Source organism: Tenrec ecaudatus, chromosome 6, assembly GCF_050624435.1.
Source record: "Tenrec ecaudatus isolate mTenEca1 chromosome 6, mTenEca1.hap1, whole genome shotgun sequence".
NCBI classification, from domain to species: Eukaryota; Metazoa; Chordata; class Mammalia; order Afrosoricida; family Tenrecidae; genus Tenrec; species Tenrec ecaudatus.
The window spans coordinates 13,258,232-13,282,201 of NC_134535.1; the positions used below are offsets into that span (position 1 = coordinate 13,258,232).

General features: G+C 59.2%; 1 protein-coding gene across 2 annotated transcripts; it reads left to right on the forward strand.

The window, feature by feature from the left end:
- The first annotated feature begins 421 nt into the window (after window positions 1–421).
- On the forward strand, window positions 422–10,344 carry C1QTNF6 (C1q and TNF related 6). Of its 2 annotated transcripts, none has more exons than XM_075550970.1 (3): window positions 422–912; window positions 7,085–7,346; window positions 8,159–10,344. In XM_075550970.1, the coding sequence occupies exons 2-3, from the start codon at window positions 7,097–7,099 to the stop codon at window positions 8,704–8,706; spliced, it is 798 nt and encodes a 265-aa protein (XP_075407085.1). In that variant the 5' UTR covers window positions 422–912; window positions 7,085–7,096; the 3' UTR covers window positions 8,707–10,344. The 2 variants fall into 2 exon arrangements, with proteins under 2 accessions (XP_075407085.1, XP_075407084.1); XM_075550969.1 differs by lacking the exon at window positions 422–912 and adding an exon at window positions 4,280–4,627.
- Window positions 10,345–23,970: the final 13,626 nt, after the last annotated feature.

Here is a 23,970-nt window from a genome sequence, read left to right on the forward strand (position 1 = left end):
CCCTAGTGGGCAGAGCAGTGCGGGGGCAGGGAGAGGCCCCGTCGGCCAAGAGTCTAGTCAGACCTCAGAGGTCTCCATCCCAGCCCCTCCCTCGAGGTCCTGAGTGCCCTGCGGCTGCCAGGAGCCCTTGCATGTCACTTGGTGACACGTGGGGACACAGGCCTGGGGGGACAGGCGAACCAGCGCCAGAGGCCAGCGGACTGTCCCTGCTTCCCCCAGGAAGGGGGGAGGGACACGGCCACTCTGCCCTGCTGCGCGCTAATGGCCAGGAAACGTGTCAATATTTGTGCAAGGGAGCAGCTGGCTCGGACGCCCTGCAAGAGGAGGAGGGCGGCGGTCCCCACTCCCGCCACAAGGCGGGTCAAGGGCGGAAGTACGGCGGCCCCGAAGGATGGCACAGTCGGCGATGCGCTCGCTTCCTGGTGCTTTGAGGGGCAACCCGCGCCGGGGGCGTGGAAAGGCAGAGCGACAGTCTGGGCCACACAATTAGTTTGGAACCCAGCGTCATCACTCCAGGACCCTGCCGGAGCCTCAGTGTCCCGGTCCCGAGAACTGGCTCCCCAGCGGAGCGGAGCGGCGCGACGACCGGAAGGCGGCGAGCGGCTCCGCCCAGCCCGCGCCGTGCTGCCTCCGGCCGACAGGGGGCGCCGCGGGGCGATCGGCCTCGCCCCTCGCCGCGTGGCGCCCGCCCCGCCTCCCCGCTCGGGGCTCGGGCGTGTTCGGCTCTCCTCGGCCGGACTCCGACCCATTCGGTCAGACTCGGCTCTACTCGGCCGCACTCGGACCCATTCGGTCAGACTCGGCTCTACTCGGCCGCACTCGGACCCATTCGGTCAGACTCGGCTCTACTCGGCGGGACTCAGCCCCATTCGGTCAGACTCGGCTCTACTCGGCCGCACTCGGACCCATTCGGTAAGACTCGGCTCTGCTCGGCTGGACTCGGAGCCACCCGGCCAGACACACTAGGCTCCGCCTGCTCTGGCTCAGCTGGGCGGGGGTGCTCCGCGCCACTTGACCGAATACGTCCTTGCCTGGCTTGGCTCGGCTCCTCTCGGTTTTACAGGCGCCCCGCTGGGGCCAGTGGTTTGCTCCGCTGGTAACCAAAGGACTAGCGGTTGGAACTCGAATTCTGTCAGTGGGCTTGGTTTTCTCGAATCTCCCTTTGGGACAAGCAAATGCCCTCTCTCCCGCATGCCCCCTCCCTACAGCAGCGGGCCACCTGGGCTAGGCTTGGGCTCAGAAGATTGGGGTGGGGATATGAACATGGGGAAGTGGGGTTACCCCCTTGCATTTATGGGGAGAAGGAGAGGCTGACGCTAGCCTTACCCATTGTCCTGGTTCTGCTGTTAGCTGGTGGGGCCCAGTGACCCCCCCCACACACACACTCCCCCTTTTCCGTGAGCCTCAGTTCTCACCTCTGCACAAGTAGCAAGCTCCTTGTCAGGGGTGCCGAGAAGGAGGAGCCTCTCTACTCCCATGCAGAGTGACAGTCTCAGAAACCCGCAGGGTCAGTCCCACCCAGTACAGTCCACTAGGATTGCAATGAGTCAGAGTTGACCCGATGGCCGTGAGGCTTGTTTCTAGTTTTGTCCGGGTGCAGAGGACTGCCATGGTGCTGAAGTTTCCTTCTCTGGAGCTCTTGGGGGCTCGGTATCTTCTTCTGCCAAGTAGGATTCAATACCCATCTAAGACTTAGGCCAACACCACGGTGGCTGAAATCCCAGGGTGGAGGAAGGAGTTTAGGGAGAGAGGTGTGCCTGGGAGGGGCTGAGGATAGCGAGGCTGTGGGAGACAGCTGGGAAGTTGCTTGGGAGAGGGAGTGCCCCTTTAGACCCCCTGGGTTTTGGAGGGAGAGCTGAACTCAAGGGCAGCCCAGCCGGCCCCAGGGCATCTCAGCCCCTCACGTCCCTCAGAAGTAGCTCAGACTCACTCACAGCCATCGAGGCGATGCCAACTCAGTGCAGCCCTAGAGAAGAGGGGCAGACGGTCACTTTACGGGATGAGAAAGCCCCGTCTTTCTCCATCTGAGTGGCTGGTGGTTTCGAACAGCTGACCTTGGGTTAGCAGCCTAACGTGGCTGGGGGAGTAGCTGACGCTCCTGGGACCCTGGTGCTTCTTTCCAGCAGGTGGCGCTCAGCACCCTTTTGTTAGCTTTCCTAATGAGCTCTCTAGAGGAGGCTGTGGCAGTCAAGATTTCTGCACATTCCGGGAATGGTCCAGGCTCCTGCTCCGTCAGTCAGTCGCAGTTTTGGATAGGTGCACACAGCAGCTTTCAAAGGAGTGCAGGAGACGGAATGCCACTGTGTTTACGCCCCCACGCCCCCACCCCCGCCCCACCCTGCCTGTGTCATGTAGCCAGAGTGGAGGATCTGGGCTAAGAGCTTGGTCCTGAGTGCCACCTAGGGCTGTGCCCTGTCATCCTCGCCCGAAAAACGGGCATAATAATCATGCCCACCGCACAGGGCCTGTGAGAGGATCGGGTGAACTCTCGGACAAGGGACTGAGTGGGACAGAGTGAAGCTAGTCCCTGAGAACAAGGGAAGAGCAAGCTGGTGGCTGCAGGACACTGGCCTTGGGACTGAGGCACATCTTTGCCAGTGGAGTTATTACAGGTGAGGAGGGGGCAGCCTGTGCCAGCTTGCCCTCCCGGCCACCCTGCTGCCAGGAGGGTGTTCAGGCTCGGGGGCACACCTTAAGAGACTGGATGGACATGGACTCCCACCACACCTAAGGTTCCAACAGGGAAACGGAGGCCTGCCAGGTGGCTCAGATGATCTCTTTCAACTCACGGCCATCGAGTCGATGCCATCTTGTAGCGACCCTTCTGGATGGGGTAGAACGGCCCCTGTGAGTCTTGGAGACTGGAACTTTGATGGGAGTAGAGAGTCCCATATTTCTCCCTGGGAATGGCTGCTGGTTTCAAACTGCTGACCTTGCCGTTAGCAACCAATGCTCCTTGATCTCCTGGCTCAGGGGCCCTGAGGCTCAGAGAGGTAGGGAGACTTGCCCAGCTAGGAAAAAGGCAGAGCTGAGACCCAGGTCAGCCTCCCCACCCCCACCCCCGGGGCCTGACATCTGTTTGCCTGCCACTGGCCAGCTGGAGAGGCCGTCAGACTGGCCCTTGATCTGACCAGGGGCTGACTCACAAATGGAAGGGTTGTAGGCATGGTAAGAGAGAGGGGTGGGGAGGGAGATATTGAATGTCCTCTCCAAGAGTAAGTTTCTTCCATCTGCCTGCCCCAGCCAACGGCCTGAGACCACGTGGGACAAGGGGCCCTTCACTGGACACTGGTGTGGCCAGGAGCCAACGGACTTCGTTCTGGATCTCAGCCAATTCCCCTGCTTCTCCCGACCCTGACTCCTCCTCTGAGAAGTAGGACAACAACTTGCCCGCCAAGGAGTTGCGGAGGGGGGTCATAGGCGTGCCGTGTTGGCACACAGTCCATGCCTCCCACACCACTCCTGTGTCCCCAGCCTGCCTGCCTTCTCTGGGGAACTATCCGCAGACAGCCAGACTGTCCACTCCAGCCAGGAACGTGGCTCTTGGAGGTTCCTGTGGCCCAGCTGACTCAGCACTTTCCGGGCCTGCAGGATGCAGCCCGGGGCTCCCGCCCTCAGTGGCCTTGGCTCTGGGCCCTGGGAACATTGCCTGGGGCAGGACCACGTAGAGGGCAGGTCTGAATGAGCCTGCCAAGTTCTGAGTGGCTCAAGCCCTCCAGCCTGCTCGCCTTTTGCCCTCTGCACCCCTGCCCAGACCTTGGGCGGGGGTAGGGGGGCATTGTGTGTGTGTGCCAGGCTCCAAGTGGGCTTGGGGCAGTCAGACAAGAGCACAAGACTGACGGCCTTGAGGGTCCAAGCACTGTGATCTTGAACCGGTGCAGGGATCAGATGAGATCATCTCTCAGGACCTGATGGTCCATTCTTCGCTCATCCCCCAAACAGCTAGGACAACCGAAGACAAGGCCAGGGATGGCTTTGTCCAGAAACCTAGGGTCTTAGAGGCCCAGTGCTGGGCCCAAGTCACTCGATCTGGTGGCAGTGCTGGGACTTGAACCCAGGACTTGCAGACTCTGTGTCTGTGCCCCATCTGCCACTACCCTGCAGCAGCAGCAGCAGCTCAGGAAGAGTCCCAGGGCTCCGGTTGGAGGACCCAGGGGGGTTGGGCCCTGCAGGTGCTGCTGCCGGTGCCACCCCCGCCCCCCGCTGAGCAACAGTGGGGACCACAGTCCAGCCCCCCCCCCCTGGTGGGCCTCAGCCTCTGGGCTTCAGGAGCTTCAGGCCTCAGGTCTTTGTCCCTTTAGCCTTTTGGAGGTCTTTGGATCAGATGAGATCTCTTGGGTCACCAAAGAGTTAAGCAGAGGAAATCCTGGGCTCCTGCTATCCCTCCAAGAGCCTGCAGCTGGAGGGAGGGAGGGACCAGGAGGGACTAGGGGAGCCAGCTCATGGCTCCCTCCGCCCTCTGGCCCGCCCTGCTGCCATCCCTCAATCCCTCCCTCCCTCGATCCTGCTTTGGCTGCACCGGGGGTCTAGACCAGCAACAAGTTATTATCGCAACATGGGCCAAGGAGCAAGCAGCGTCCGGAAGGCCCCGGGCCCGTGAGCCATTGTGCAGGACACAGGACACTGGGTGAGTGACAGGTGACCCTGCAGGCAGTGGGGAGCAGCAGCGGGGCTGGGGTCAGTGCAGCCCATAAGGTCTCCCCTCCCTCCTCGCCATGCCCTCTCTCTTTGATCCCTCTCCATCTCCTCCAGGGTTCAGCTCGGGGCTCCTCCCGGCCTGTGCCAATTGCCTGCTTGGTCCTGCTCCAACTTGGCTCAGCCGGGCCTGCTCACCCTCCCCCAGAGCACCCAGCCCCCAAGCGGAGGTAGGAAGGACCCCGAAAGTCACCTTCACTGGCCCGCTCCCCGGGGCACTGATCCGTAATGTATGGTGATTGTAACTTGTGACAAGGCCGGGCCTGGGCCATCTTCCCTCCTATCTGCAGAGCCCCACTCCTGTGTCTCTGAGCTCTTGGCTCCTAGGTGGCTCGGGCAACAGGGAGGTCCTCACCACAGCCAGTCCTCTGATGGATGTCCTGCAGCTTCCCATGCAGGGCAGGCAGAGTGGTGCGGGCGGTGTGGGGCTGAGGACAGAGCCAAGGTTTTATGGGGCCTTTTGCAACACAGTTGAGTTTCCTCTCCCAGATAACACGCGTGGGAAACTGTGTGACTGTCATTTCTCTGCCGGTGTCCAGGAACAGGGAGTCTCAAGAGGGCAAGCCCTTGAGAACTGGCTCAGGGGGATCATAAGCCCACCCTCTGCACATGAAGTCACATCCAAACTCAAAAATCAAAAACAAACCCACTGCCATCGAGCCAATGCCACCCAGAGCGACCCTGTATCACAGGGGGTCTGCTGTGCTCGGGAACAGCTTTCTAGACATGGGGGCTGCAAACTAAAACATGAAGAGGTGGAGTGGGGTGGGGGATGCCACCTGGCAGGCGGCTGGCATTGAGCCCTGCCGTATTGAACAGGAGCGGTACAGCAGTCTAGGGTGGGCAGAGAGGAGCTTGGGAAGGGTCACTTCCAGGAAGGGGTATTGCATTCAGTCACTGCCCTCCGTCCCTTTCCTACTGCTCCCACCCAGCTGCAGGGCCGGGGGCAGCCCCCAGAGCTTAGCGGTCTCCAGCTGAAATAGGCTGACATTAAAGGAGTAACAACCAGATCGCCTCCTCTGCTCAGATAACCCTAGAAAAATATTTTGCCTCGTACGACACGTTCAAGGGAACCAGGCGGAAGTCAACAAGGAAACGCTAGAAGTGTCAAACCCAGTCTGGTTTCTGAAGCTGAGTTTCTGATCCTGCGATACTGGGCACCAGCCGCCCCCCGCCCCCCAAAGGCTGCCACGGCTTCAAAGGGCCCTGTGGCTTCCTGCCCACACAGCCCGGCTGCGGCCAGCGGCTGGTGCCCAAGGGGACTTTCCGCCCTCATCTCCCGCCACTCTGACCCCCTTCTTGCCAGGCCTCAGTCCGAGCCTCATACACCCTTGGATGCCTGGGTTGTTCTGGATTTTCCAGGCTTCCGAGTCCCAACCCTGAATTCCAATTCCCACCAGACAGCTGAGGGGCCGGTCTCAGATGCTGGAGGCATGGCCTGCCAGTGACCTAGCCTCATGGTAGTGCCCTGTGGAAGCTTGGCTTGTGGCATTTTCTCACTGCCTGAAATGGAGTTTCTCACTCGTGGAGGGGCTCCCACCAGGCCTTGCCACTTGCCCAGCTCAGCATCACTTGCCCTGAGGGGATGTCTCTCTGATTTGCTCACCCCTGGGGTACCAGGAGGCATAGGCGGGCCAGCAGGGGCCGGCAGTCTGGGATTCTTGGAGATCCTGTAGCATCCCCACTATGCAGTGACCTCGGCTCTCTCTCTGTCTGCTGGCTCAGCCCGGCACCCCCTGTCCTGGGAAGCAGGCCTGCAGAGCCTGGCTCTTAGTCCCCAAGGGTCCACTCACTTGCCTCGTGGTGTACCCATAGGCTGGCCGGATGTGGCCGAGTCAACAACACGAAAACAGGCCTGAGGGGGGAGGGCAGGGGGAGCAGCCTCAGTGCTTATGGCATGTGGGTGGGGCATGGGAGGTCTCTTCTGTGCCCACCAGGGCCCTGTCTCCCAGAACCCTCGGCGGTGGGTCTCTTCAGAGACACTCCGGGGGTTCAGACACCTCCCTTCATGGACCGGGGGATGCAGTTGTAATGTGTCCTTGGTCAGCCGGCTTCCCTGTGCCGGCCTCAGCCTTGTCATCCATTGCACCCCCTCGCTGCGCGTCACCAGGCGTCCTCTTGGTGTGGGTGGCCCACACTCGGCCTGGGCACACCCTCCCACTGCCACTGAGTCTATTCCAACTCAGGAAGACCCTCTAGGGCAGGGTGGAACTCCCCCTTTGCATATCTGAGACTGTCACTGTTGACGGGAGTACAAAACCTCATCTTTCTCCCTCAGAGTGGCTGGTGGGTTTGAACCGCTGACCTTGCGGTTAGCAGCTCACCTCATTGCCTGCTCAGCCACCAGACTCCGTGGCACATCCTCTATGCTAATTTACACCCCTTCCAGCTCCAGGTCGCCATGGGGAGAGGCGCCCCGGGCCCCTGCTGGGCAGTGTTCCTACTCTCTCTTTTGGCGCTTGGGGTCCGCAGCGAGGAGCCCCTCTTTGGAGAAGCTGTGGCCTCCAGACCCCCTGGAGGCTGCCGACGGTGCTGTGACTCAGCGGACCCCCCAGCTCCTGCCGATGCTGCAATACCGGCAGCCTCCCCATTTGCCCTGCCATACACCCTGCCTGAGGTCAGGCCCTACATTAACATCACCATCCTGAAGGGTGAGTTCCACATCCAGCCTGGCCACATCAGGGGCAGGGAGTGAGGAGGGCAGAGGGGTTCTCCCTGGATCCGACGTGAGGGGTGGGCTGGGGGGGCCCAGAGAAGCCATCAGACCCTTTAAATCATGCCCATGTGTGTCAGCCTCCTGCCATGTCCCAGAGGAGTTACTGGGTGCTGCCAAGGCGCTCGGTTGCTACCCAAAAGGTGAGAAGGTCCAGTCCACTCCAAGGTGCCTTGGAAGAAAGGCCTGGCCATCAACTTTGGAAAACCCAGCCTCTGAAACCCTCAGGAGCATGGCACCCCTAGGGCCATGTGCAAGTCCAGGGCGGCCATCCCCGTGTGGAACCGCTTCAGACACGGGGCTGGAGCCGAGCCCAGACCAGGCAAAGCACCTCCCAGTGCAGAGCGGCTGGCTTAGGGGGAGCAGTAAGCCCGGGCAGGAAGTCAGTGAAACCCACTCAGCCCACGCAGGCCAGGCTGGGTTCTCTGGCGGTGTCAGCGGGGTGGGAGGGCAGGCAAGGAGGAGGCTGCAAGGCTGCGTGTGGGGTGTTGAGTGGGGTGGTTGTGATAGCTGAGCAGACGGAGCAGGCGAGAAAGGCTGTCAGGTTGCTACGGGCAGGAAGAGCTTTCAGGGGGAGGGAAGGGTCAGCGCAGATCCCAGGACAGCCCTGGCTAGGTTTGGGCGCTTCGGGCTGCGGGTATAGCAGGAGGGCAGAAGTCAGAACTGCTCAGGACGCGCCTGGGGACACAATCAAATGCACCCGAGTCCTCCCCAGTCAGGACCTGACCTCTGCCTTCCTTGTCCCCACAGGTGACAAAGGGGACCGCGGTCCACTGGGCACACCGGGGAAGCAGGGCAAGGAAGGCCCCCAGGGAGACCGAGGCGTGCAGGGCACCAAGGGCGCCAAGGGCCAGGCAGGTAGCCCGGGCAGCCCGTGCCACGTTCACTCCTCCGCCTTCTCGGTGGGCCGTCGGACCGCCCTGCACAGCAGCGAGGACTTCCAGCCACTGCTCTTCGACACCGTCTTCGTCAACCCGGACGGCCACTTCGACCTGGCCGCCGGCCACTTCGCCGCCCCACTGCACGGCCTCTACTTCTTCAGCCTCAACGTGCACAGCTGGAACTTCAAGGAGACATACGTGCACGTGATGCACAACGAGGCGGCGGCCGTCATCCTGTACGCACAGCCCAGCGACCGCAGCGTCATGCAGAGCCAGAGCGTGATACTGGCCCTGTTGCCCGGTGACCGTGTCTGGGTCAGGCTCTTCAAGCGGGAGCGGGACAACGCCATCTACAGCGACGACGTGGACACCTACATCACCTTCAGCGGCCACCTCATCAAGGCCGACGAGGACTGAGGCTTCCGGGCCCTCTGGGGGACACCCCACCGCCACCCGCTGCCTGCTCTTGAAAGATGGGAGGGTGGGGGGCACGTGGCCCTGCAGAACGACGTGCTCACTAGGTAGGACCTCTCCATTCTGAACAGCACCGTCCCTCCCCGCCGGTGCCTGCCTCTCTCCTCCTGTCTGACGTACCTTGTGAGGAGCCTGCGAAGCGCCACCTTCCAGAACTTTCTTTCAGGCCAATCCTTTGGAACTGGAATGCGCCCCCTTCCCCAAGATGGGTCCCCTGGGGGTCATGCTCCGGTGTTGGTTCATGCCAAGTAACCTGTCTGTGGTCCCACGGAGTTGCGTGTGCCCTGGGAGTCCTTCCGGGACACGAAGACTCCTCTGAGTGCTCTAGACTGCACCCCACATCCTCAGAGGCTCTCCTCACTCCAGGGCTCCCTGCTGGTTCTCTGCCCTGCCTGCCTCCTCACCAACCTTCCTCCGGGTCCTCCCACTGAGCGTGGATTCCCTCCTCCGACTCCCCAGTGTGCCCACTGGGCCTGGCCCCTGGGACGCCAATATGGGTCCTACCCTCTCTGTGTGCACCCGGACCAGCAGGGGGGCGGGCGGGCGAGGGAGCATGGAAGGCAGGTCTGTGCCCTGGGCCTTCAGGTACTGCATGGCCCCTTACCAGGTGCTGCTTACAGATGGTGGGACAGGACCCCTTTGTGGCTGGGTGTTACGTGCCAGTGTTCCAGTCCTGACCAATGCCCATCACTAAAGTGACCCCCAGTGGGACCTGCGGAGACAGGAGCTTGGGGGCATCTTAGGGTGAAGGTAACCCCATGAATCAAAGCCAAGATCGTGCCCCACTGCACCCCTTCATCCCCAGGCACCCCCACTGCTGGCCAAATAGTTGAAGGCCCTCTGCCCTCCTTACTGAAACCTCTCTGGGCTCTTTAGGAGCGGAGGGGCGGGGGAAGGGAGGAGGGTGCTATCACCACCTTGTTCAACCCCTCCTCCTAAAGACCCCTGACCACCAATCTCCCAGGACTCAAATTTGCTGAGACATAGATGTCTGTCCCCTCCAGTGCCCCTCCTTGCCTCCCTCAGCCCCAAGCCCCCAAACTCCGGTGCTAAAGGCCCTGACGGGGCCTAGCCAAGCCTCCAGGGACCAGCATGACTGTACCCCAGCAGGTCTGGGGAGCAGAGCAGTCAGCGGGTCAGCTAGCACCATCAGGGCACCCACCTCTGAGCCACATGCCAAAGGAGAGACCCAGGTGAATGAAGCAGGGAACATCCCCCAGTCCCCTGGCCCTGAGTCCCACTCTCAGTCTGTCCAAACAGCCTCAGGTGACCCCATCCCGCAGGCCAAGGTGGCCTGTGGAGCCTGAAAGGGGAGCTGGGGTGGCTGGTGGGCCCCCAGCCCTCCTACCCCCACCCCACAGCTTGACCCCCTCCCCCGAGGGAGGTGGCCTCTTGTGTCCTTGGTGCTCAGGCAAGCGCTGGGGCCTGGATGGCTCTGGCAGTTGTCTCTGGTGTTCATCCCTCCCCCACCCCACCCACCAGCCTCCTGGGAGCCAAGGCTACGTGGCAGGGTGACCCTTTACTGCAGGGCCCATCCCACAAGCCCCAGCCCCGCCGCCCCTGCCCTGCTTCTGCTGTTGATTAAAGGCTGCTGCATCTTCCTTGCAGGGCAGCCTGGTTTTTCTGTTCTCTCTCTGGAAGGGTCCCTGAAGCCCAGATCCAGGAGGGCCCCCACCCAAAGACACCACCCACCCCAGTCATTCAGGCAGCTGGGGAGTTGCCTACACCCTTCCTGCCTGTAACCTCTGAGGGTGGCCATAAGGATGAGATGGGAAGGGGTGTTCATGAACTGAGCTAGCGCCTTGTGAGCACCTACTGTGTGTGGGGCCAGCTGCTGACCTCAGAGGCTCTAGCCTAGGGCCCTGGCCACCCGCCCCTTGGGAGCACTCCTTGGGGGTGCTGAGCAAGCATCGCTCCTCCTGTGAGGATTCTGGCTAGAGTTCCCTGTGGACGGATTCGGGCTGTCTTTACCTGCATGGTGGCTCCTGGCATAAAGACATTCAGACATCAGCTCCTCCCCGGCTTGTGGGGGCACTGCTGTCCCTTGTTTTACCACTGTGTCAGGGAACTTTCTGAAAACCCCACAGGAGAAACATCCCCTATTGCACCAGGAGCCCCCCAACCAAATTCAGACCAGTGGAGGAGGGGCTCAGAAACCTTTCACTCAGAGCCCATGACCGCTTCTGCTTCTGACCACAGAGGGCCTTTCCCAGGCTCCCCAGACAGACCCGTTTCACAGGGTGCGGGGAAGCCGGGCCCTGTTCTGACTGCTGGCTGCCCAGCATTTGAGATTGGGGCTGTGGTGGCCTGTGATGGCCTGATCACCCAGCAGGAGCCTCTTGTCACATGTGCCATGGGCACCGGACCTGGGAATGCCCAGTCCGAAGGCAGCAGGTGTTGGAGACTGCATCCCATGTGTTCAGGATTCCCAGGCTGTCAGGGCCCCGTCCTATCTGGAGGTCTGAAGCCTGCTGCCCAGTGAGCAGCAGCACACACCAGGCTCCCAGGAGGTCTGTGCTTTGGCCTAGTGACCGCTAGTGAGCCGGTGAGTGGGGGGGCATCCACCTCTGTCCCAGGACAGTCCCCGTCAATCCTGCAGTTTGAAAACTACTGTCCTCTTGGCATGTTGAGCCCTGGGTGCGGCAGGGGGAAGTGGCCAGGAGAAGAAGGGACCCTTGACTGAGGGTCAGGGAACGGTGGATGCCGCTTGGCCACCCTTAGTTAGGTGGCCTGGGCCTTCTGCCCACTCTCTGGGCCTCAGGGCTCCTGCTTGGGACATGAGGTGGTGGTGGTGGTGGTGAACTCAGGTGTCGCGGGCCTTTGGAAATGGCTCCCTCCACCTGTACCAAGGTCAGAGTGCTGAGCCGAGGTGGACCACCCAGAGCCAGGAGCTCCAGGCTGAGGCGCAGAGTAGGATGGGGACACGGTCCTGACTCTGTTGCTTGTAAGCAACAGAAACGCAGACGTTCTCAAGCAGGCAGAGGGACCTCGCTGGCTCGCGTGCTCTAGAAGCTCAGAACATGCAGGTCCGGCCCCGGAGCATCCCCTCTGTCCATCTTTTACTCCTTGTTCCCCATAGTCTGTCCATCCTCTACCAGCAGGGCAAGCGATGGGGGGTGGGGGGAGCGGACAGGTGCTCCTTGATCCCCATGACAACTAGGCACCTCTCCCTGAACCACCACTGTGCCCAGGAGTGGGTTGATCCCAGCAGAACTCCGACTGAAGCTGGATGGGGGTAGTCGCTTCTCCAAAGAGTCATGCGGGCACCTTTACCCGGAGAGGAGAGGCAGGACATGGGGCCGGGCAGGGAGTGACGGGCTCAGCTCAGAGCTGGGGTGGGCAGGCAGCTTGTCTGGGTCAGAGAGCATGGAGGTGGACCAGGCCGACCCGGGGAGGAGTCTCAGTCCCAGGACCTCCCACCTCCTGGACCCCAGCCAGAAACCCAGGGCTGACCCCTGCAGACCTGCTGTGGGTGTGGGCCTGGCCTGGCCAGCTCAGGGCCTCCCGGCTTCCTTCGCTGTTATGCTGTCTCTCCGTGCATCGTGGCTAAGAACTAGGGGGCACTCCCTCGAAGGGCTTCCTGTGAACTCTCCCATGCTCCACCTCCAGTCAAAGACGGGAGCCCTCGGGAGAGAAGGGACCCGACCCAGCTTATGGCCCAGTGGTGACGCGTCGGGCTGCTAACTGCAAGGTCAGCCATTCGAAACCACCGGTTTCTCCTGGGGAACAAGACGGGGCTTTCTACTCCCCTTAAGAGTGACAGTCTCGGGAACCTGCAGGGACCGCTCTGCCCCGTCCTGTGGGTCGCTATGCGTCGGCATCGACTGCGGGCAGTGAGTTTGGGTCGGGTTTAATCAGACCGCAAGTGGTGGAGGTAAGATTTGAACCCCCGCAGTTGACCCCACAGAGAACAGGCACCGAGACCTTCTTCCCGCTAGTCCGTTCCTGAGCAGCCGAGAAGCTTGGTGGTGAGGAAAGTGCCAGAGTCAGTTGCCTGGGTTGGAACGTGAGCTTCCCTGTTGTCCATCATGCCACTTGTGGGGGAGGGGCAAGCATGCTTTCTTGCCAGGAGTGGAGCTTCTCACAGAAATGGGCATGTGGATGAAGGGCTGGAGGCTACATCCAAAGCCAGGGAAGAGGAGAGCAGGGGCCTATGGAGAAGAAGGGGGGCTGGGCAGTGCTCTGTGGGAACAGTAGAGGCAGAGGGGGTGCATTTGGCTGAAGTTGGCCATGACCCAGGAGGCTTGCCGTTGGGCGGAAACCCTGGGCCACAGTCTTGTGTAGGGCTTGTCCCAATGTCCTCAGCCCTTCCCGGCAGGAGACCTGCACCAGCATTCTTTTGGGCCACAGTCTTGGGTAGGGCTAGTCCTGCTGTGATGTCCTCAGCTCTCCCCCAAGCAGGAGACCTGCACCAGCATTCTTTTACCAGATGGGTCCCTGGGGGAAGGGACCAGACATTCTGGTGGGGGTGACCTGGGAAGGAGGGACCATTGGAGCAGGGCCTTGGGGGATGAGTAGGGGTTTAAAAAGCACATGAGGTGGGGAAAGGGGACAGTGGGTGGGGTGGGGGGAGGTGGCTGGCTGGAGGTGGGACAGCGCAGTTTATATTCTGGGCAGTGGGTGGTACCAGGAAGGCTGGATACACCAGTGACAAGCAGCTGGGCAAGGGGAGGGGGGTGGTGGGAATGATGACCAGAAGGGCAGAGGGCAGGGTATGAAAGACTTCGAAAAGACTTGACCTGCTAGGTGCTGGGGAGCTGCGTGAGGCCTCTGAACAGGGAGTTACCCAGGTGGTGGTCCAGGAGACACCTGGAGGCCAGGTGGATCTTGGTGTTCACTGGGAGAGGGCCCACTACTCTGTGAAGGAGGTGAGTCTCAGCACAGAGGGGAGGGTGGAGGGCAGTCAGGTAGGAGGCCAGCTTGGCCCAAGAGCCCACCAACCTCTGTTCTTCCCATGTCAGGATGAGCTCTGCCTGGGGGACTGGAGGATTGTGAGTAACCTGGCTCTCTGAACATGCCCCCCCCCCCCACTGTCCTCTGTAGCTTGGCTTTGAAACCCCGCTCTCTCACCCTGCCTCTGGGGGAAGGAAAGGTTATTTTGGGGTGTCTATTTTCAGAAGTCCAAATCAGGACCCATGGACTGACAAGCAATCGGGGAAACAGCTTGTGGGAGAGGCCGATTGTCCCAGGGAGGCCACAGTCCTGGGCAGTGGGCTTGAGAAGCACTCTTGCCCACATTGCAGAGGGAGGGGCTCTGGAGCCAGGCTCGGGGGCAGGGCTGGGGGTGGGTGGGAGCAGCTACCTTCTCAGACATGGCTCGAAACCCCAACCTCCTTTTCCTATGGCTGTGACCGGGGCTTGGCCCTCTCTCCCTCCCTCCCTCCTGACCTCTGCCTATCCCCACAAAACTGGGTTGTGAAGGGGTGTTTAGACATTAGCACAATGCCATGCCGTGGGAGCTAGCAGGTGCCCAGAAGGCCCAGGGTCTGGGGTCCGGGTCTGTCAGAGAAGGGAGTGAGGGAAAGAAAGAACCAGGAGTCTTGGCCTGAGAGCAAATCTTGAAGCTCGCTTTCTCCCCCCCCCCTCCCCCTCCTTCTCCTCCTTCCCAGCTGCTCTCCGCCAGCTCGCAGTAGCTACAGACTGCCACGTGTACCTCTGCCGGAAAGGGAAAAACATCGGCAGAAACTCCACACGACCAGAAACAGATGTCAGGGACATCATGGGCAGGGCTGAGCAGGGCCGCCCGGGGGACCACAGAGCCAGAGAGGAAGGAGAGATTTCCGGATACGAGTCAAGCCTGCCAGGGCCTCAGCTGGGGAGCAGCTGCCTTCCAGAACCAGGAGGGAACCCGAGTCTGGGTGAGGTATACAGAGGGGACCCTGAAAGTCACCGGACTGGTGGTGGCGGCTGATCCTGTGGCAGGAGGGCGCTAGCTGGAGGAGAGTGTTGGTCCAGCCAGTGGCTCGCTCCTCCGAGCTTCCTCAGCACCAGCCTTCCTCTGGCTGCCCACTCTTCATCAAGGAACTCTGATGTAGCCGGCTAGAACGGACCTTAGTCCTCTATGGCCACTCTGAGCTTCCAGACTTTGGACAGAGAAAAAGCAGAAAGTTGTCCAGCCAGGGATCCTCTCCTCTCCTTGAAAGTGGGGGAGCCCCCTACCCTCCATGCCCATGGGCATCAGCTAGGTTTGTCAGGGTCCCTTCTGAACACACACCTGCTGAGTCATGCCCCCTCCCCAGCCCCTCCTGGGTCTGGGTGCCTGGCAGACACCCACACCCTTCCCAGCGCACCCACTCTCCTAGAATCTTCCACCTATCACAGCTCTAGGGCTCCCCGGACACATCCCATGGCCATTTCTTTCCTGTGGCCTCAGCCATTCTGCTGCATGAGGCTCAGCTCCCCCAATTAAGTGCCCGGAGGCACCCCACTCTGTAAGCCAGCCTCCTGCCTCAAATACTCCGCTTGACTCGTTCTGTGGGCTACGAAGTCCATCACATGGTCTCCTGCCATGGCTGCCCCTGGTTCTCCTGATTCCGCTGTGGCTCTTCTGATGTCACAGCTGTCTTCTGGACCCAGGAGGTTCACTGCGCAGCAGGGATCTCGGGGTCCAGAGGACATGCTCCTCTCCTGGCTCTTGCTGGTCATGAGAGCCCTCCTTCAGGTTCTCAGAGAGCTCAATTTCTGCACAGCAGGATGCCACGCCAATAAACCCTGTGCACAGCAACTCACGGGTGAATCCTACCAGTGTCTTCCACACGCCTTCTTCCCCAGACCCAGGCAGGAGAAGGTCACTTGGTGGGTGTGACAAAGGCTTTAGGCACCTGAGTTAATTCTCTGTGCCGAAGTAATAGAACACTCTCTTTCTGTTCGGGAGACCCGGCTTGCAGGTCTAGTCCATGCCCCCTGTGTCCAGCGACAACCTGTCTGTCAGCGGTGGTCTGGGTGCTTCCAGGCTGCGGAACAGCTTTCAGTAGACCATCCTGACTAAGATGAGGCACAAAGATCTGGCAACCCACTTTCAAAAATCATCGAAAACCCTACCTCTGGGTGCCAGGGGTCTATTCCACACGGCACAGCAGGGTTCCTTCTGGGCAGGTTTCCTTGCAGCACGTGGGGGGACCCAGAGTCGGGGCCACCATGATGGCAGCTAACAACAACCCGTGTTGGGTGCTGGGTGCTGCTAACCACAGGGTCAGCAGTTCAAAACCACCAGCTCAGGAGAAGGAGTAGGCTTTCTACGCTGGTGGAAAGTGACAATCTCTGAAACCCACAGGGGCTGGTCTCTCCTTTGTCCTGTGGGACTGCAGTTAACTGGAGTCGACTCGATGGCAGTGAGTTTGGGGGGTTGTGTGAATTGTAAACTGCACCCCAGAGCTTCAAACCTGGGTAGACACTATCAAGGAATCATGTGAGAAAACAGTTTGGAAATGGAGATGAGGGGCGGGAGGGAGGTCTCTCTGGGGTAGAGATAGTTCTGTCAATGCCCGGAGGATGAGGGGTGGAGCGACCACAGGCTGGGGGACAGGAACTGAGGATTTTCAGGTCATTGGGAAGAGGTGAATCCAGGCTCCAAACCCCAAGCTTCTCTGACTAAGCATCCATGGTCAGTCTACAGAAGGGGCAGGACTCATTCTGGGAGCCTCCCGCCCTGAGACCCAGATACATGCGGTGGCCACCCACAAGGTTCTGGGGCTGCTCACTTGATCATGGAGCCAGCGGTCTGCATCTCGTCTGAGCCCAGCTCTGTGCCCTCAGATCGCTAGCCTGCCACTGGCCCCAGTGAGAGCGTTAACACCACAGAAATAGGCAAACAGCTCATGCCCACTTCCCGCCTGGGAGACGGCCTTTTAGCATACCACTGGACAGACCTCGATGCAACGTTTCCTTAAGGTCTCCAAAGGCTCTTTTTTTCATCAAAAAGATAGCCCCTGGGCGGGAAAGATATTTCTGAGTGCGTACAGCACTGGCCAGTTCAACAAGGCGGTCTCCATGAGCTTGGGCAGGGCATGGACCCAGTGAAGGCCTTTGGGGGATGGCTGCAAATTCAGAGGAAACTCTTCTTCCCCGGAGACCTCATCTGTCTCCACCCTGCCCCCTGGATGGCTCTAGAGGAGGCCCCAAGCCCAGTGGGCAGCCTGAGTCCTGCTGCCATGTCCTGGGGTGCAGAGCCCTTGCCGGTAGCTGCTGAGCCCAGCGCCCAAGCAAGGGCTGCAGTCAGCAAGCCCAGGTCCTGCAGGTGCCAAGGTCCTGAAGATGCCCGGGATTCTCCTCTCCCTGGGGGTCCTCGTCCCTTCTTCCTTTGATCTGTGGGTTTCTGGGGTGGGGGGTGCAGGCTCCAGTCCTTTCTCTGCTTCCCCAACAAGAGACTTCACGTTCAACCTGAGCAAACAAGACTTGAATTCTCTGGCTTGGAACCCAAAGGACCTCCATGCATGCATCATGGACCAGCTCAAACCCACGGCTGTCGACTCACGTGGGCGGTAAGAGGGAGTCTGAGACTCTCGGTCTTTCTAGGATCAGCCTCCTCTCTCTCCCGTGGAACCACCGACGTTCACTCGAGAGGGAACTCTGAAGGGCGATGGCATCTCTGTTCCACATTCATGAACCAAGCTTCTAGCATGAGAGGCCATGGGACCCTCCAAATGCCTCTGGCAGGCCAGGCGCCCATCAAGGGCTCCCCATTGAGGGAGAATGCCCAGTTTTTCGGGAGAACACGGCAAATTCAGGGCCTCTGGCGCTGCAAAAAAAGAAGTTGATATCAAGGTGGGTGCGAGAGCAGGGCGCTCCAAGGAGGGAGAAACCGTGTCTGCTCATGAGTGTTGGGGTCTTGAAGGGTGAGTAGGAGTTTTCCAGGAGGAGGGGTGAAGAAGAGAGCGACAGATCGCGTTCTGTCCTGTGCAGTCGAATCCACACGTTCTACACCTGCCTTCTGAGAACAGCATCTCTTCCACGTGGTGCTAGTGTGGGTGAAGGTATGGACCAGGAATCGTGTGGTAAGTTTCGTCGTTGTTAGTTGCCATGATTGAGTCGGCGCCAGCACATGGTACCCCGATGTACAACAGAACGAAGCACTGCCTGTTTCTGCCCCCAGCTCGCCATTGCTGGCATGTGTGTGAGCCCACTGTGAGCCCCCGGTTCAACCCACCTGTTCCAGTGTCATCCTTTCCTCAGCTGACCTTCCACCAAGTAGGATGTTCTTCTCCAGAGACTGAGCATGTGTCCCCAGGGGCAGGAAGCCTCGCCCTCCGCCCTCCCAGGCTGCATTCTGTGCAGAGGAGGAGGTGGAGAGGTGATCAAATCCATCCTGGTCTCTAAGACCAGAAGTTCCTCGGGCTGCTGGTAACCCTCCCGCTGCATGATCACCTTCCAGTGTGAGAAAGGAACACCCGGGAGTCTCAGATGTTCTTTGGATTTGCTGCGAGGGGCCCGGTTGGACGTAGTGGTTACACAATGGGCTGTTAACCACAAGACCACCAGGTGCTCCTGGGAGAAAGATGAGGCTTTCTACTCCAGTAAGCAGTCGCAGTCTCAGCAACCCGCAGGGGCAGTCTCACCCCGCCCTGCGGGGTCTTTACGAATGGACCGGACTTGGTGACAGTGAGCAGCTTGGTTTGTTTGCTTGTGTTAGTTTGGGATTCGCCATGCATGTCCTTGTGACAGCCTCACCTCCGTGGGGCCACAGTCCTGCAGGAAACACATCGGAGTCTGCGTGTCTGTCCTCGGAAGCAGTGAAGAAGGGACCCTGGGGGCTGGTGAATGTGCCCCGGCTCACAGTCAGGACGGCGGGAGGAAACCCAGAGTTTGGTGGGGAGAACGATGTGCAGGATCTAGGACGTGGTCCTGGGAAGACGTGCCAGTCTGGGTAGAGTAGAGAAACAAATTCATAGACACTCATACGTGTATAAGAAAGAGCTTTATAGACAAGAGCAGTGGGATATTAAGAAAACATCCCAGCCCAGTCCAGATCAAGTCCATAAGTCCAATATTAGCCCAAATGTCCAATACCAATCTATAAATTCCTCTTCAGACTCACACAACACATGCAATGATGCCGAATGCAGAAGATCACAGGCCAGTGGGTGGAAAGTCTTGTGGATCCAGTGGCAGTGGAAGTATCTCAGCACTGGCAGGGACCTCCACATTCTCCTCCAGCTCGAGGGCTGTAGCGTAGCTCCATGTGTCTTGCCAACAGGAATGTCTCACAGGCAGTGAACGTATCTGGCGTCCAGTGAGCTATTTATGTCCGTGGCGTCTCCAAATGAGGTCATAGAGCTGCGACCTGATTGACAGGCTAGCTCCACCCCTTCACAAATTGACACCAGATGATGTCACTACCACCAAAGGCCTGAGCAGTGGCTCAGCAAAGACAAATGGGCCCCTGGCATGCCTTCACAGGGTGGGTCCTAAGGCCCCGGCTCTAGACCTTCCACTTTGGAAAGGCCAAGCTGCCCAGTGTCCCAGCCCCTGGGCAGTGACAGCTTTGTCTGCAGTCGACACCCACCCCTGGCGGGGGGTGGGGGTGGGGTGGACCAGTCAGACTCGTGTCTCCTGGCTCTCAGACCCCCTTGCCTGGACTGTCTCACAGTCAGGATCCCCCGCCTCTGGCAGAATGGAGAATCACTAGCTCTACTAGCTCTTCCAGCCTCGGCCCCACTGGCCGTTCTGTCTCCACAGTGGAAGCAGACAAGGAGCCAGACTCCTTCTCTGACCCGCCCCCCAGCTCTGGGGACCAAGAACACTGAATGGTGCGGACTGTCGCCTGCCCACCAAGCTCTGGACTTGCCGACTCCCCATAATCCAGCCAGGCAGGGAGGCAGACACACGTGTCCGCCACAGCGCGGCCAGTGCCCAGCCTGAAGACACACAGGTGTGGGTCAGAGTAAGGCAAGGTCTGGTCCAGGTGATGGTGGCAGGGGTGGGGGGCGTGCTAGGGTGGTCTCCTTTAGGCTGTAACGGGTGACTGGATGGGGGAAGATGGGCGAGGACCCCAGGCAGGAAAGAGCATTGAGTCTCTGGGAACTGAGTCACAGCCAGGCCAGGGGCCTGGGGGCCTGAGGACATCAGAGAGGACAACTCTGTGGGTCCCCAGGGCCTGGCGGGCCAGGCGAAGGGGCTATGCATCAGGAAGCCAGCCATGGGTGGTGAGGCAGGGCCTCCTCACATTATCTGATTCCAGGTGGGAAACCCACCTTGCTGGCTTGTGTGTGAGTGTGTGATCCTGACCTCTGCCTGGGGAGGAGGTGGGAGGAAAGGGTGGTGTGGTACTGGCGGGGTGCAGAGCTGCTGAGTGGGGCTGAGTGATGAGAGAGGGAACCGAGCTGGAGGAGGGGGCAGGGAGTTGTAGGTTGGAGGGGGGACGTCACAGATGGCATGGACTGAAAGCCAGAGATGCAGAAGCCGAGGGCGGGGGCCAAGATTGTCTGGGCACTCCAACAAGCAGGGTCAACAGAAGATGCCCCTGTTTCTGCTCTGCACCCCCAAGAAGCAGGTGTGTGTTTGGGGGTCGGGGCTGGTTTGGTTCCACTTCCTGTTCTGAACCAGGGGCTTGGGGGGAAGGGCCGGCAGTGACCCCTGTGCAAGCTGCGACTGAGAGCTGCCTCTCTGAGCCCAGACTCACCGTCTGTACAGAGAACCTCTACGGCCTCTGGCAGGCCCACCGGTCTGGAGCTCTCCTTTCTGGGGCACCCTCGGGCTGTCTTCCTGAAATCCAGGCTCCTGGTTCCTGAGAGGAAGCCCAAAGCCCGCCTCCCCTGGTGGGGCCCTCTCTGGCTCAGCAGAAGGATGAGCTGGGGAGAGGCCAGCACTGCCCTCTGCTGACAGCATGTGGGCCTGCATGTCATGGTGTGCCACTGTGCCCACTGCAAAGCAATGATTGAGCACCTTCTGTGTGCCAGGCCCTGAGGTCAGCCGGTGGGCAGGAGTGGGAGGAGGAGGGGCGGTCCTGGGTACATATGCTCACATCCAGGTGACAGGCAAGCTCCGTGTCCCCCCAAGTCCTCTGATCCTCATCTCCACTACGGCTGTTAATGCAGCTGGTGCTTCAGGGGCTGCCGTGAGGATCACTTGGAGGATGACTCTCTGAGGGGCAGCCACATACCACAGGCAATGCCAACAATGCAGCGGATGGTGCCCCCCCAACTGCCACTCCAGGCAGGGCCGCCTGAATCTGTCGGTCCTCTGCTCACGTGCTTCTGATGAAGGGTGGCATTTCCCAGGGCACTGTGCCGCCGAGACCTCAGGGTATGACTCGGGGCTCCCTCCACAGTAGGTTGACCGGTTTGCTGGAAGGAGACTCCCCTGGAGACTGGTGCCCAGCACCTGTCTGCCAAACATTGGAAACAGAGAGGATGGAACTGTGGCTGGAAAATAGGGTCTTGGTGATAGAAATGAAGCTGGAGATGGCATGGCAGGATTTTGCAAGACCAATGACTGGGTCATTGCCAATGTCTCTTTCCAACAACACAAAGGGCTCCGTGGACGTCTCTGGATGGAATATACAGAAGCAACATCGATGACATCTGGGGGAAGAGACGATGGGGACGCTCAGTGTGGCTGGCGGACATCAGGCCGGGGGCTGATGGTAGGACAGGCCACCCTTTGCTCCCATGTAAGTGCAGGTTGAAGCTTAAGAACACTAAACAAGTCCACGGGAGCTGGAACCTTGCTTGAGTCTATCCCACCTGACGTTTGAGAACATCCCAAGGACAGACTGACTGGACGCACAGAACACTGGTGAAAGAAGACCGGATGAGCTGTGGGAGGACGTCAAGAACGTCACTCGTGAAGAAAGTCAAAGATCGTTCAAAGTGAATCGATAACGAAAGGATCAAACTAGGTGTCAGAAGAGACTGAAATCTGCCGTTCATCGTAGAGCAACTAAAGCAGATGGAAGAAATGATGCAGGCAAAGAGCTGGACAGAAATTTTCAAAGGGCTTGGCGAGAAGACAGAGTTAGCCTCTGACACTGAGATGTGCAAAGACCTAGACTTAGGAAACCAGAAGGGAGGGACACACTCGGCCTGTCTTGAGCTGAAAGCACTCAAGAAAAAAACTAAAGCCTAGAATGTTGAAAGGTTCTACAGGCGAAACATCGAATGATGCAGGAAGCATCGAGAGAAGATGGAAAGAGTACACAGTCCCTGTGCGGAAAAGAACTGGTCGGCAGTCTACCATTCCAGGAGGTAGCGTAGGAGGAAGAGCCAATGGTGCTGAAGGAAGACGTTCAAGCTGCACTGAAAGCTTTAGCCAAAAACAAAACAAAACAGAACAAAAACAAAAACCCCACCAGGGCTACAGGAATTGACCGAATATCCATTGAAATATGCCGGCATGCTGAAGAAACAGTGGAAGCACCCACTCATCTATGCCAGGAAATTTGGAGGACAGCGACTTGGCCAACTGATTGGGAGAGAGCCATAGTGTACCCATTCCAAAGCAAGGTGGCCCAGCAGAAAGCTCACGTTACGGAACAGCATCATTAGCAGCACGTGCGAGGAACGCTTTGCTGTAGATCACCCAATTACAGGGGCAGCCGAACGCCGGCAGGGAGCCAACTGCCAGAGGTTTGGGCCAGATTCAGAAGAGGACAGGGAACAAGGGAGACCACGGCTGATGTCACATGGATCTTGGTTCAAAGCAGAGAACACCAGGAAGAGGCTTATTTGTATTTCACCGACTGCGCCGAGGCATTCGGCTGTGTGGATCATAACAAATTATGGATAGTCATGGGAAGAATAAGAATTCCCGAAGGCTCCCTTGTGCCGATGAGAAACTTGCCCATGGGTCCAGAGCAGCGTGTGAACAGACCAAGGGGACACTGCGTGGTTTTAAATCAGGAAAGGTGAGCGTCAGGGTTGTATCCTCTCACCACACTTGTGCTGAGGAAACCATCCGAGAAGCTGGATCATCTGAAGACGAACGTGGCAGCGGGATTAGAGGAGAGTGTAAGAACAACGTGCAGTGTGCTCACGACGCAACCTCGCTGGCTGAAAGGGAGGAGGACTCGAGGCACTTGCTGAGGAAGAACAAGGGTTGCAGACTTCGGTGCGGATTCGAACTCGATGTAAGGAAGACCAACATCCTCACCACTGGGCCGACCGGGAGCATCACGAGCGATGCGGAAGAGCTTGAGGCTGTCAAGGACTTGCCTTGCGTGGATCCACAATCGACGCTCCTGGAAGCGGCGGTCAAGTGGTCAAAAGGTGCATTGCACTGGGCAAATCTTTTGCACAAGACCTTTCAAATTGCTGAAAACCAAGGATGTCCCGCTGAGGATTAAGTCGCACTTGACTCCAGCCATGGTGTCTTCAGTGGCCTCATACGGTGGACGTGGGAATGAAGAAGACCGATGCACTTGAATGGGGGCGGGAGGGTGGGGGCAGCAAGGACCACTGGAAGTTCCACAGACTGTTACACAGACAAACAAATCTGTCCTGGAAGAAGGACGTCCAGCATGCTCCTTCTAGGCCAGAGACTTGGTCTTCCATGCTTTGGACACCTTGTCAGTCAGGAGAGACCAGGCCCTGGAGAAGGATACCATGCTTGGTAAAGTGGAGAGGCAGCAAAAAAGAGGAAGGCCCTCCACAAGACCGATTAACAGGGTGGCTGCAGCAATGGGTTCGAGCCCAGGAACGGTTTCTAGCGTGGCGCAGACTGAGCGGTGTATCGTTCTGTTGTGCCTAAGGCCACGATGGGTCAGAACTGATTAGAAGGCACCTGACAATGACCATTGAGTTCATTCTGACTCACAATGACCCCATGGGGCAAAGTCGAGCTGTCCCTGTGGATTCTGAGATGACCAATCTTTGTAAGAGTAGCAAGCTGATTCTTTCTCCCGAGATGTCCTGGGGAAAGATGGAGGGGGGTGGGTGGGGTCCAAAAAATGTCAGGCCAGCCAGGAGAGTCCCCAAAGGCAGGAGGCCACATGGCCAGCAGTACCTCCCTCTCCCATGGGCTCTCTCACCCCAAAAGCAGCAGCCTAGCTGCCCAGCTCCGGCACGCCCCACAAGCTCTGGAGTCACGACTGGAATAGCTGGTGTTTCCACTCCCATAAAGAGTGAAAGTCTTAGAACCCCCCAGGGGCAGTTCCAGCCTGTCCTATAGAGTCACCACGAGTCAGCATCGGCTCTATGACAGTGAGCGTTGTCTGTCTGTTTGCTTGGTGTCCAGAACGTTCCAACTCATGGCACCCCCACCGGTGTCCAAGCA

Bases quoted from the DNA above. Each gene is read 5' to 3' on its own strand.
- C1QTNF6 (XM_075550970.1), top strand. From the start codon at position 7,097: ATGGGGAGAGGCGCCCCGGGCCCCTGCTGGGCAGTGTTCCTACTCTCT. The intron at 7,347-8,158 runs GTGAGTTCCACA...TTGTCCCCACAG, and splicing joins TAACATCACCATCCTGAAGG to GTGACAAAGGGGACCGCGGT.